General features: G+C 43.8%; 5 protein-coding genes across 6 annotated transcripts in view; 2 read left to right on the top strand and 3 right to left on the bottom strand.

Moving 5' to 3' along the window:
• Positions 1 to 12,425, top strand: part of LOC311030208 (cytochrome c oxidase subunit 5B, mitochondrial-like) — a 115,875-nt gene that overhangs the window by 50,442 nt on the left and 53,008 nt on the right. The window lies entirely within an intron of this gene.
• On the top strand, positions 500 to 2,055 carry LOC311030207 (growth arrest and DNA damage-inducible protein GADD45 gamma-like). Its single transcript, XM_084035840.1, has 3 exons — positions 500 to 690; positions 808 to 1,015; positions 1,129 to 2,055. The coding sequence occupies exons 1-3, from the start codon at positions 545 to 547 to the stop codon at positions 1,240 to 1,242; spliced, it is 468 nt and encodes a 155-aa protein (XP_083891966.1). The 5' UTR covers positions 500 to 544; the 3' UTR covers positions 1,243 to 2,055.
• Positions 3,069 to 5,460, bottom strand: nim1kb (NIM1 serine/threonine protein kinase). Its single transcript, XM_084035835.1, has 4 exons — positions 5,310 to 5,460; positions 4,571 to 4,866; positions 4,142 to 4,410; positions 3,069 to 4,054 (listed from the first exon to the last, which is right to left on the bottom strand). Exons 2-4 carry the CDS (start codon positions 4,842 to 4,844, stop codon positions 3,293 to 3,295), a joined length of 1,305 nt encoding a protein of 434 aa, XP_083891961.1. The 5' UTR covers positions 4,845 to 4,866; positions 5,310 to 5,460; the 3' UTR covers positions 3,069 to 3,292.
• Positions 5,638 to 9,954, bottom strand: ccdc152 (coiled-coil domain containing 152). Of its 2 annotated transcripts, XM_084035837.1 has the most exons (9): positions 9,780 to 9,954; positions 9,296 to 9,401; positions 8,776 to 8,844; positions 8,595 to 8,659; positions 8,236 to 8,371; positions 7,838 to 7,965; positions 7,582 to 7,683; positions 7,064 to 7,196; positions 5,638 to 5,975 (listed from the first exon to the last, which is right to left on the bottom strand). In XM_084035837.1, the coding sequence occupies exons 1-8, from the start codon at positions 9,840 to 9,842 to the stop codon at positions 7,068 to 7,070; spliced, it is 798 nt and encodes a 265-aa protein (XP_083891963.1). In that variant the 5' UTR covers positions 9,843 to 9,954; the 3' UTR covers positions 5,638 to 5,975; positions 7,064 to 7,067. The 2 variants fall into 2 exon arrangements, with proteins under 2 accessions (XP_083891963.1, XP_083891962.1); XM_084035836.1 differs by lacking the exon at positions 5,638 to 5,975 and having other exon boundaries at positions 6,807 to 7,196.
• c21h18orf32 (chromosome 21 C18orf32 homolog) lies at positions 10,183 to 11,890 on the bottom strand. The gene is made up of 3 exons (XM_084035388.1): positions 11,776 to 11,890; positions 10,864 to 11,063; positions 10,183 to 10,576 (listed from the first exon to the last, which is right to left on the bottom strand). Exons 2-3 carry the CDS (start codon positions 11,041 to 11,043, stop codon positions 10,502 to 10,504), a joined length of 255 nt encoding a protein of 84 aa, XP_083891514.1. The 5' UTR covers positions 11,044 to 11,063; positions 11,776 to 11,890; the 3' UTR covers positions 10,183 to 10,501.

Consider the following 12,425-nt stretch of genomic DNA (forward strand, 5'->3'; position numbering starts at 1 on the left):
GTTTTGAAGTTTAAAAAGAGGCTCGTGGGGCTTAAACTTGTCAGTGTGTCGTGTTTTGCAGAAAGGACAACATGAACCTTCTGTGCTCTTTAGGGTTTGTTCTAAGTGCATGTAAACGTGCAATGCATCGCTGCAACCATCGCTGCAACTCGAACCGCCGGTTGTGTTTCTCTCTATCTTGCACAAAAAGTGCTGCAGAGTAATCAAACTGTTTTTTTAATGAAGCTATTTTTAGTTTCAGGCCAGGCTGATGGCTGAGGGGGTAAGGGGGTGTTGGGGGGTGTTAGGGGGGAGGCGTGCGTGCGTGGCTAGATGACCCCCATCAATCTGCCACGAGCCGAAGTGTGACAAAGGCATTATCATACCAATACACCATTCATCTCCAGCCAATCAGAGCGCAGCGCTTTCACTGCGCCGCACGAGCTGTAGGGTATAAAAGAGGGAGGCTGCCGGTCTACAAGCACTCTGCTCCCTTTCGGATTAACTCTCTGAACAAACTTCTCTAAAACTCTCCCTTTGCGGAATATCTTCGTACTCCTTCATCATGACTCTCGAGGAAGTTCTGATCCAGAAGCAGCACACCGAGCGTGCCGAGTGCACCGGCAAAGCCCTGGAGGAGGTCCTGGTGTCCGCCAAGGACAACGACGCCCTCACCGTCGGTGTCTACGAGTGCGCCAAAGTTATGAACCTGTAAGTATAAAAACTCTAAACTGAAGATTTAGCCTGTTGCATTTTCAACATCCACACAGTTTTGGGTCATTATTGGATGGAATCTCATGGTCTTTCTCCCCCCTTTTATCTCTGCAGTGACCCGGACAGCGTGTCTTTCTGCGTCCTGGCCGTGGACGAGGAGTTCGAGTGCGACATCGCTCTGCAGATCCACTTCACCCTCATCCAGTCCTTCTGCTTCGACAACGGCATCAGCATCGTCCGAGTGAGCGACATGCAGCGTCTGGCTGAGATTGTTGGCGACAAGGCGGAGCAGCTTGAAGACGCTCACTGCGTCCTCATCACGGTATGTAGAGCTCAGATGACCGTGCGATTCTAAATGGTGTCAGAAAGTCTATATGTGATGCCTGTTGAAAGAAACACGTGACTAAAGCCTCTTTCCTCCTCCTGTTTGAACAGAACCCAGCTGAGGGCTCTTGGGAGGACCCTGCTCTGGAGAAGCTGCACCTGTTCTGTGAGGAGAGCCGCAGCGTGAACGACTGGGTTCCCGAGATCAGCCTCCCCGAGCGTTGATCCGGGGCCTCGGCTCCTCTCTTGCTCAGATGCTGCAAAGCTTCTTTTTGGGAAATACTCATCCTGACGACCAGGATGACCCTGTTTCTGCTCATCCCTGGATACTCCTGAGGAGGAATCCCGTCCAGGCAGCACGGCGCCGGCCCTTGGGGGCCGCCCGTGAACCGTCGCCTCTTGTCCCGTCCATGCCAAGATGACTCCCATTCTTTATGTGAATGAGAGTCCGGTATGCCACAAGAGCGACACATCGACCCTCATTCTTTGTGCGGATGAGGTCTGGAGAGGAAGGAGATGCGAGTTCTGCGTCCCGTGCGTCCCACGGGCCAAACGTCGCACGTTGAAGCACGCGCAGCAGGAGAAGAAGCGGTGCTGAGAAAGAGGCGTTCTTAAAAAAAAAGACTTTTTTTAAAGATGTTCTCTTTGCTGAGCAACATGACATCAGTTGCAATCAGCGGATATGTTTCCCACTTTCCAGAATTGTCTTAATTCTCTAAAGGTTTCACTTTAGAAATTTAAAAATGACAAATGATACTCTAAAAGATTTTTAAAAAAAAGAAAAATATTGAAAACATTATTCTCTAAAGGTTTCACTTTAGAAAATGGCGAATTTAAGTTAATGTTAAAAAAATATATAAAATGATTTGTAAGCTTGTCTTATAAACACTTAATTATGTACTGAATACAGAAATGTTAAGAAAAACAACATATTTGAATATTCCGATCCTGTTGGAACAATATTTGAAACAAAGTAATGCATCTTTGTCACAGTTTCACTTTAGAAATGTGTGAAAAGTTTGAAATCCTAAGTGGAAAATGCTTAATAAAACATAAAAAAAAAAAAAAGTTTGGTGTGATGTGTTTTCACTTTCTCGTGCAAAGCTCGTGTGTGTGTGTGTGTGTGTGTGTAGGAGGTGAGGGGTCAGAGAGGAGGAGGGGTGGTTATGAAACTAACAAAAGTTTCAAACTCAGCAGATTTGCATGGAAGGCGCTAAGGCCTGTCATCTGCTCCCTGCAGTAATAAAAAAAAAAACTCGGTCCCTCCTCCAGCAGACCTCATCTGCATGTGTATAGCACAGCGGACAATACCGGGAGCGCCGGGCCTGTCAGCTCCAGCGGTCCGCATAGAGCGCCTATTGTTCGGCCTGCAGATGTCTCCGCTTGCCACGCCGCGCCATCTGCCGCGTCCTGCTGGTGGGGGTCGGGCAGGGCAGGGCGGGGCGGGGCGGGGAGGAGTGCGGGGGTGAGTGGGTTCTCCAGTGCGAGAGGGGGCCAGCCAGGTTTGGGTCTGGGCTGGTTTGGGCCGGTTGTGGAGACGGGGTCCCCGAGTGTCATCTGGTGTCCTGCCAGCTGCTGTCGCGGCTATTATTTACTCGCAGGCACTTAGTGAAACTTTTGGTAAACAGGGCACAAAGACGCGAGCTCGGCTCTGTTTGGGTGCAGCGGCAGCCACCTGCTCGGCCTCCACAATGGAAGCTGCGTGACGCATCTGGGGGTTTTCTTCTCCTCCACCTCTTTGTGGAGTTTTTCCTAAACAATAAGAAGGTTTTCAAGAGACAGGATTTGTTCAAGTAGCTGCAAGATTTCCCTTCTCACTTTAACAAACAATGTTTAGATTTATTAAACCCATGAACTTCAAATTGAAAAGCTAAAAAAAACAAGTGCACACATATATTTTGCATTAGAGTTTATGCACAGATAAATGACTCATTAGCCAAGACAGCACTGTAAACTAACTGTTTGGGAGCTTGTAAAGAGAATCTGTGACTATTTTAGAAATCGGAGGGAAAAAATATTTAGACAAAATTATCTCAAGCTTTTCGTCTTTAACACACAGAATACTTTCACAAACAAATGAGAAGGAAAAGTTCAATTTAAAGGGATTCTTCCACAAATGTTACTTCTTCAGGCACTTTAACATACATGGCTATCCCAAAAAGTTGTTCTGCAAAACAATGTAAAAGGAAATAAAAAAATCACTATTTCTACTAATTTCCAGTGTTGATAAAATAAGTCAGTATAAAAACTGTGCTGAAGTGTCTAGAAGAGTGTTTTATGAAAGCACACATAATTTGGAGGTGTGTCTGAGGCCCCTGTAGGCTCGGAGCCCCTCCCTCTTGGGGTCCCTCACCATCCCTCGGACCACTGGGACACTGTCGCAGCCCCTCCTCTTCTGGGCTCGGTGGAGCAGGATCCGATAAACCCCGGTGACGGGGTTGCGGCTGTCTTTGGGCCGATTGTTCTGCAGGTGTTCGGTGGTGAAGCCGAGCTCCTCCAGCGAGCTTATGACCTCCTCCTCCACCTCCTCCTCCAGGGCCCCGCTATCTGAGTCCAGCAGGCTCTGCAGAGGGTTCACTGGTTCCGGAGACACAAACGTCCAGGGGAACTCCACAGGTAACAGCCAATCGCAGCCCAGCATCTGGTCCACGGCGTAGCGCTCACAGGGCACTACCTTTAAGATGCCCTTGATGAGCCTCTGGCAGGGGCCCGGCACCCAGGGAGGGAGGGTGTAGGCGCATTGGATGACGCAGCGCCGCAGCTTCCCCATGGTCTCGGCGCGGAACGGCATAGTGCCGGTCACCATGAAGAAAAGCAGGACCCCCATGGCCCACACGTCCACCGGGGCCCCCAGGTAGCACTCATCCTTGAAGAGCTCCGGGGCGGCGTAGGGCGGCGAGCCACAGAAGGTGTCGAGGGCGTCGCTGCGGTTGGAAACCCGCGTGCTGAACCCAAAGTCCGCCACCTTCACGCAGCCGCTGCTCGTGAACAGGACGTTCTCCGCCTTCAGGTCCCGGTGAATGACGTTGATGTTGTGCTGCACAGCAAAACACACAATGATCAAATAAATAAATACAACGCCATGATTGGAAAAACACACATTTTTGAGCTCTTCTTCACGAACCATGTATTTGATAGCAGCAAGGATCTGTGCGAAGGTGATCTTGCAGGTGTTGTCGGACATTTTTCCTTCGGTGGAGATCCTGTTGTGGAGGTCTCCTCCTCCCGCGTACTCCAGCACCAGGTAGAGACGGCTCGGCGTCTCCACCACCTCGTACAGACAGACCACGTTGGGGTGCTGCAGGCACTCCATGCTGCTGATCTCCTTGGAGAGCAGACGCTGGGCGTGACTGTCCAACCTGGTCCGATCCAGGATCTTCAGGGCCACTTTATCTACAAGGACGAAGGGACACCGAAACATTAAACAACGGTCAACAACGCCAAATTTGAATACATATTATGATAAACTGAATACTGTTGGATAGACAAAAAAAGCTTCACAAGGTCCATCTCATTTTGTAAACAAAGCAAACCTATGATAGAAAGCACCTACCTTTAGTCAGAGTGTGGAAAGCCAGTTTGACCCTGGAGAAGGTCCCGGAGCCGATCTCCCCGCGGACCTTGTAGAAGCCCACCCTGCGGCCTATGATCAGGTCCTTGATGGTCTTCTCGTCCTTGCACAAGTCAGTGGTGAGCTTCTGCAGGGGGGTGAGGCGCTGCGGGCCGTCGGCCTCCTCATCGTCCAGGCCCAACTCGGAGCTGTCCGACAGGCTGTAGAGGCTGTGGTGGCGCCTGGTGACCGCCACCTGGTACTGGTGTCCAAGCATTTCTGCTGCAGGATGAGGTCATCTTCGAAAACAAGTCACACGAGTCTTTACCGGCTCAAGGTTTCGACATACAGCAGTTGTTGTTTTTTTTCTTGAAATTGATAATAGGATGCTAAAACGCACCATATTTCACTGGAAACACCATTTGTCAATGCCTTAACATCGTATCATCATCTAAAGTAAAGTAGTTGAGTAAATAAAATAGTTTTAATGTATCAAGTCTTCATGAGGAAACAAGAATATAAGACTTCACCTATACTAGTTTTTGACTAGTCATACTGAGTCAATGTGATCACATTCCCCTTTAAATGTTCCCATAATATACATCAGCTACGCTTTTCAATGAAACACATATTTTAAGTCTACACCAGAAACTTTTATCACTGCAAACGACTGCAAAAGGACAGTAGGTATTTAACAAAGAGATCTAAGACAAATATAGAAAACAAGATTGTTGTTTCTTACCAAGTTTCCAAATGTTTGAACTGCATCAAAACGCACACGTAGAATCCGTTGCACGCAGCAACATGAAAAAAAAGGTGTTCTTTTGGCCCAGAAGGATCCAGAAAAGCTGCCACTACGGTGAGCTGAATGGTTCCATCAGTCGCCTCCTCCGTCCTCGAGGAACAGTCTACTGTACACTGACGGCCGAGAACACAGGAGGCGTGTCTGTTGGAGACATCGGTCAAGTGGACGGACACCCGTCACTGTGCACCTATTCACCCTTCCCTCCTAAATTGATGATGGATTAAAGTGGTGTCATGAACTCTAATCCTGTTTTAATTCGGGCCCCTGTCATCCATTCAAATGAACATCAGTTCAGGGCGGCAAAAACAAAATTACGCCAAAAGAATGCAACAAATATATGAGCACATTTGTATCTAGAGTGACCGCTTTGGCTTGCAGGTGTTAGCAAAGTGCACCTTTGGGAGAGACATGGCCGTGTTGTGCAGCTCAGGTCGATCTCTTAGTCTTTGCCGAGATGAAATGTTATGCAACAGTGTTAGCCAATGTTCCCATAGAGATTAGCTCTCCGTCCCCTTCAGACGTCGGCTGAGCAGCGCTGATAAAGAGATTACAGAACGCAAGGTCAACACTTCACCAGGCAGAGCGTCTTCATGCAGGTCGTCCCTGTGAGGGACAGCAGGGAGACACTGTACGTCAAAAGACAGATTCTGCTCTCTTTTAAATAATGTGTGCTAAATATAATTTGACATCACAGATATTTTCATGTCTGCAAACATGTCGGCTCATAAGCAACACGTTGCAGTGCTCTAATGCCAAATATATGTGAGGTAACAGTGACATTGTTCGCTCAACAGAAAGCTCTGACAAGCATTTTTCAACCGTAAAAAATCCAGCTCAGGACACGTTTTAGTCTTTGATCAAATCAAATTCTGCATATTGCTTGTGTTTTCTATTACATACGACAAAGAAAAGTTGCAATGGCTCACATTTGGGAAGCTGGGACTCGTGACTATTTGGCATATTTTCTTAAGAAATACATTTTAAAGATGAATAGATTCTGATTAATCTCCAAATTTAAGGTTTATGCTATTTGTTAACATGTTGTAAAACTAATATCCAACAATGCATTGCACAGGTCAGATTTTTTAAACTCAAATATCTATTCACACCAACGTATCTTAAATCTAACATAACCAATCACAGAAATGGATCCTGGCGTTGAGCTCAAACCAGTTAGGCAGCAGGACTGCATTACCTAAAATGTTCTCACTGAACCCTCCACCAACTTTGATCGATATAAAGAGAAAAGCAGATCTTTGCAGACTTCTCCTTTCCTAAACATCAACAATGGAAGTCTCTGAACACAAAATACAGAGTGTGTAGAGTTCAACAGCTCTGCTTTAAAAAAACAAAAATCAAGATTAGAAGAATACAAGTTTGTCTTCAAGGAATCTGAAATAAACAAGAGGAATTAGTTTAATGGTTTATTTTGTTTTTTTGGAATGAAAGGAGATGAACGGCTTTAATCCCCTGAATGGAATTGACCTTCCAGCTAACTGATTCACTCAGCAGTGCACCTTCCACTGCTTCAGCGCCTCCTCCCTCCCTCCCTCCCTCCCTCCCTCGCATTCATGTGATTGGATTAAAGCCTTAGACGGGAGCATGGCCTGTGTTTGCATGTGCTCTCTGCGCACTAGTCACTCACAGGAGATTCGTGCACCTGTGGAGACGATGGGTTGCTAGCCGCTTACTAAATTAGATCCTCCTCTTCTTCAGCCGACTGTCATTGAAACCGCCGACACGCTGGCCGTCTTCCAGCTCTTTGATTCGCTGACGCAGAGCGACAATCTCCTTGTTTTTCTCCTCCTGGAAGAACTGCAGCTTCTGAGGAAACACAGTCACAGTTAATCCACACACAATACACTAGAAAACCGGCAATCCAAACACGACATGCAACATGTTTCTCATAACAAAATGCTCATTCTAAATATTTTATTCAGTGTTTCTTGTGAAAAGCTGCACCCGGTAAACAATGCTGGCAGTGAGCCTGATGTTACTAAGAAGGTGGGGAATAACAAGATCAGACATCCAGGTGACATTACGTAAAAGCTGATGCTGTCCTCACTGACTCCAAACCGGTGAACAGTATGAAGTATGTTCCTGCACACCAATACCTAGAGTTACAGACTGTTTACCAGTTAAATGTGTTCTGTATCCTGTTAGTCAGCCTCTATACTGTAAAAGGAAGGATGTAAAAGATACTGCTCACCCTCTTGAAGACACTCTGTGGAAGAAGGCTGTGTTGCTGTTGCTGCTGCTGCTGTTGGCTCAACTGAGCTGTACTCTGAACTCTGGCTAACTTCGCACCAAACTGTCAGATCGTACAGAAAAAAACAACGAGCTTAGAGAGGTGGAAACTGGCCACTCAAGAGAAAAGCAGAGCTGCACTTAATCTTGAAATAAACTCCCAAAAAGTACATTCTTTTGACTTTTCATTTTACATGGTTAATACATGGTTAATTTACCTTCATCTGTAACTTGAGGAGCTCACTCTGCCTCTCCCTCTCCTGGTCCTTCAGCTTCTTTTTCATCTCCTCCAGATCCAGATGCTTCTCCTCCAGCAGATTCTTTAGTTCAGCATCTTTGGCTTCCACTGTCAGGGAAAACAACAGATGAATCCATAACATATACAAATGTATGCTCTTCTCTTCTCTCATGCTGTGGGCTGATATTGTTATTATTGTTATAAAACTCTCATTATGTCACTTTGATAGCATTTCACAAAAAAAAGTGAAAGAAATCTAATGTGTTTGCCTTGGATTAAGACTCTGGGGCTGTAGGGAGGTTATTTTGTACGTGTAAAATATAAGTATTCTCTTAAACATCTTATAACATCAGCACTGTCTGCTTTGTTTGGACTTACACTGATGGACGGCCTCCCTGCGGGCGTCCTCCACCTCTCTCTTGCACTGCTGCCATACGGCCTCGAGCTCCCTCTTGTGTCTCTCCTCTTCTGCACTCATTTCACCGATGAGCCGCTGAAGCTTATCCTCCCCTTCCTGACGACGACACATTCCTAGTTGAAATTGCTTCTATGCAAACTTTTAGAATTGCTTGTTTTAAGGTTTTGAAAGGCAACAGAGGAGGCATACTTAAGGTACTGATTGTCAAATTAAAGTAGTTCATAAATGAATGCAAGGTCTAAACACCTCTACCTACAATGTTTTATACAAATAACACATTATATTGCAATCTCAGAATCCGAATGGCCTCAGTCTTTACCTCCGCTGTTCTCTCATTCTGTCGTTTCACATCCACCATATCATTCTTCAGTCTCTCATTCTCAACTACAACATGAACAGTTTTCAGAATATATGATGAAAATCCTCACAAATAATTTCATCTGGAATTTTACTATGTAAATTAGTAAAGTAGAAGTGCTGTGGGCTGTTGAGGATTTTACCTCTGAGGTTGCACTGCTCCTGCAGAGTCTGCTGAAGTCTGTTCACTGTGACAAGAAGACAGTCTCTCTCTGGAACAGGTATAGAATTTGACACATCTCAAGGTTTGATGGTTTTTATGTGCCACACATATGTGCAGGTTCCTGTATAAGCACTGAACAAGGGACCTAAAGTTTATACAGCCGATGAAATGTATTTTGTACGTATTGCATGCCTGTCTTTACCTGACACTATATGAAACTCACTCATATTTCCCACACAAATTAGAGGAACATTTGCAAATAAAAGCCATGTATCGCATGTTTAAATGCTGCGCTGCCGAACAATGTATAATTAATTATATCCTAAAATATATTAGCCAAAAACAAAATGTGATTTAATATCTTGAACTGTCATTTGGAAAAACTACCAGCAGAGGGAGACACACACCTAATCAAACAACAGGGCTCTTAAATCTTAGAAAACGCTGTAGAAAAGAGGTAAAACAAACGTGACCCTTAGTTTTAGAATGAAAAAACTCACCCTCAATGAGACTTTTCTCCTTGGTTATAGAGAATTTCACGAGTCGATTGGCATCCTCCAGCATGATCTCCAGCACGTTGTTTTTGCCATTAACCTCCGTAATGTTCTGTTTCATTAAAGTGAAGGCAAGTGGAAATATTTTACACTTTGGACTGGAGTGACCTTACTTCACCATGGCCGCTCAGGTCCTTACTAATGGGCACTTCAATACATCCTGGAGAATATGGCTTTGGCGTATTATTTTTGTAGTTACGTGTTTTCAGACTGGTTTACATTTTAGTTAATAAACTTTAGTTTGTTTATTATTTTATCCAAATAGCAGACGAGCACTAGAGATACTGTACAATAACAACTACCATTAGTTCACTACTGATGTCAAGGTCATTTACTAAGGTTACACCTATAATTAGGCCTACTTCTGACTCTTTAGAGACATTCGTAATTAGCATTCAGTGAGTTAGCATCGCTCATGTTAGCTACTTACCCGCTCTAGCCGAGAAAACTCCTCTATAAACCTGTCAAGATTGACACAGTTTAATTTCATCATTTTTACTAGACTACTAGTAAGAGCGAGGGACTGCAGCAAAATGATGTTATGATATCGTATTGCTGCTTCAGTTTCGTTAAAGCTTCACAAATGTTAAGCTAGTTCCTACGAAGTTAGGTTGTTGACCGTTACAGGTTGACGCTTCCTCGGTGCGCGCGCTCCGTGCGCGTGCTGGTAGAGTATGGAAAGGGGATTGGACCAAACCAGTGTAGTTTTGCGTCCGACTGCTGTCTCGTTTATGTCGTTTAAAATATCACAAAATAAAAACAAACGGATCCCTTCATGACTGTACAATGTGATGTGAGCAACTAGTTGAAGTGGAAGAAGCAGCTCAGTACTGGGACAATAAATGCATCAGCTTGTTTTTTTTATTTTCTATATACATTCAATAAACTGCAAGTTTGACCTAGAAAAACTATTCCATTGAGAGTGAATATTCAACATGGTAAATGCATATATCAGTTCATGATTAACAAGGAAAAATATATCAAAATTTCCTAAAGTTACTGTAATAAAAATCAATAAAATGTTCAAGGTACGCACATTATGGAAGACGGTTATTTAAAACCAAAAGAATGATAAGTTAATTCATAGTACTCTGTATTATATTAATGGAAATATTTACACTGTTTTAGATGCATTATAATAAGTTAGAGCTGTCAATCCGTCTTCTTATCTGCTGCTGCTGCTGCTATAGTGGATCCATTGGCAGTGGCCTCGTCATTGCTTTCAGGCTGAAACACATGAGGAAAATGTCTTTTAAATGCCTTTTTATTTACAACACACCTTCATGAAAGAGATTCTAAAACTAACACCAGTGCCAGTGATGATTAGATCAGGTGAAATGCAAATTATCCCACAAAAATCACTGTAAATTAATATCCTATTTGTGAGACAGAACACTTCAACTTTATTCACCATGCAATATTGACCCCTACAGCACGACACAAATGAATGAAGGAAAGGGAGTTTAATTATTAACATGTGGTAACAAAATCATCATTTTTTTAAATCAACTTACCTTGCAAGTCCCATTACTGTTTTCATTAACTTTTTGGTCACCACCGGCACTCTCCTTGACTGCTTTCTTGTTCCAAAATGTATTTATAAATGGCGAAATTATAGGATAGAGGAAAGGCTCCAGGAACCTCTTGTAGACCCACAACAGGACAGGAATCACAATACAGGGAATGCACACCATGACTGCCCAAAATGAAGAACCTGAAGCAGAGAAACAACACACCGAGGTTCACAAGTTGTTAATAAGAATAACAACGACCATGTGAATAATAATAATGTGCCTTAATATATCCACATATAATATAAGAAGAAGGTACATTTATACACTGGTTTCATTGGACAAGACATGCGACTTTACTGCCAATATGGATATACCTGTGGGCTGTTTAACACAGAGAAATACATTAAACTTTGACGTACATCCTGAACCGTAGTTATTATATATAAAAAGGACGATAAAGAATTAACTCTAAATTCAAACAGGGTAAAACAAGTCACGAGCACCTGAAAGATCTCAATAAATGCAATACTCTGACGAAACAGATGCTAAGTAACGAGAAATGTCACCACTATTTCCGAAGCGCAGCTAGGAAGTCGATGCTAGGTGGCTGCTAAGCTCTCTGTGTAGTTGTATAAATGAAGTTCGTGAATCTTGGGACACAGAAACAGGATCAAAATTTGCTGACAAAAACACTGTATTACGTTAATCGCAGCCTTGAGACTCAAAGGGACATTTTGTGAATTATTAACTCGTCCCGTGTTACTGATCGGCGTCAGAATATGATCATTAGCCTCATGCTAGCTCCTCATGCTATTCGTTGGTGAACGCAACACGTATGACGAATAACAATCAACCTGTAGACCAAGCCACGTTTTCTAACCATAATAAGTTACACTGAGTAACAATTCTCACCTCTGCGGATCACAAAACACCGTTGTTGCCACGTCCTGTCGCTGTATACATGAAATCTCTCCTGTGTTTTGGTCTCTTCTGCGAAGTGTCTGGGTGCGACAGACTGACATGCGCAATACCTTACTTCCGGCGGAAGGAAGAGAGATGCGGAAGTTGTCGGGGGCGCCTTTCTTCAAAACAAACACACCCGAGTTTTTTTTAAATACAACTTTGTAAGTGAGCGACACATTATCCTAACATACAGTCAACTCACCGTGTTTGCTGGATAGTCCAATGGTTATTCAATGAATGGTAGTTTGCTATTAACGTGGTTTTCACTCTTCACTATCGTGACACGTGATACGCTCCTGTTAACATGGGTCAGTCTGTTAATTTTTTTTAATGAAAATGGTGTCCACGTTGGAATGAAAGACACACATGATAATGATATTTTGGACATTTTAACATAGCCTTTATTTGATTTTTTTTTTTTACACACCTCCGTGACCTGCAACGAGTTCTCAACAGGAAAGCTGGTCCTGAAATACTCCTCACAGCTCCATAAGAGAGCTCAAAAAAGACCAACAGATAACATATGTTCATGATGAACCTGAAAGAGTTTTGACTTAGCGGGGACACAATAACACTGAGAAGTCTCTCAAGAGGAAGAT

This window comes from Eutrigla gurnardus (genome assembly GCF_963514095.1).
Source record: "Eutrigla gurnardus genome assembly, chromosome: 19".
Lineage (NCBI taxonomy): Eukaryota > Metazoa > Chordata > Actinopteri > Perciformes > Triglidae > Eutrigla > Eutrigla gurnardus.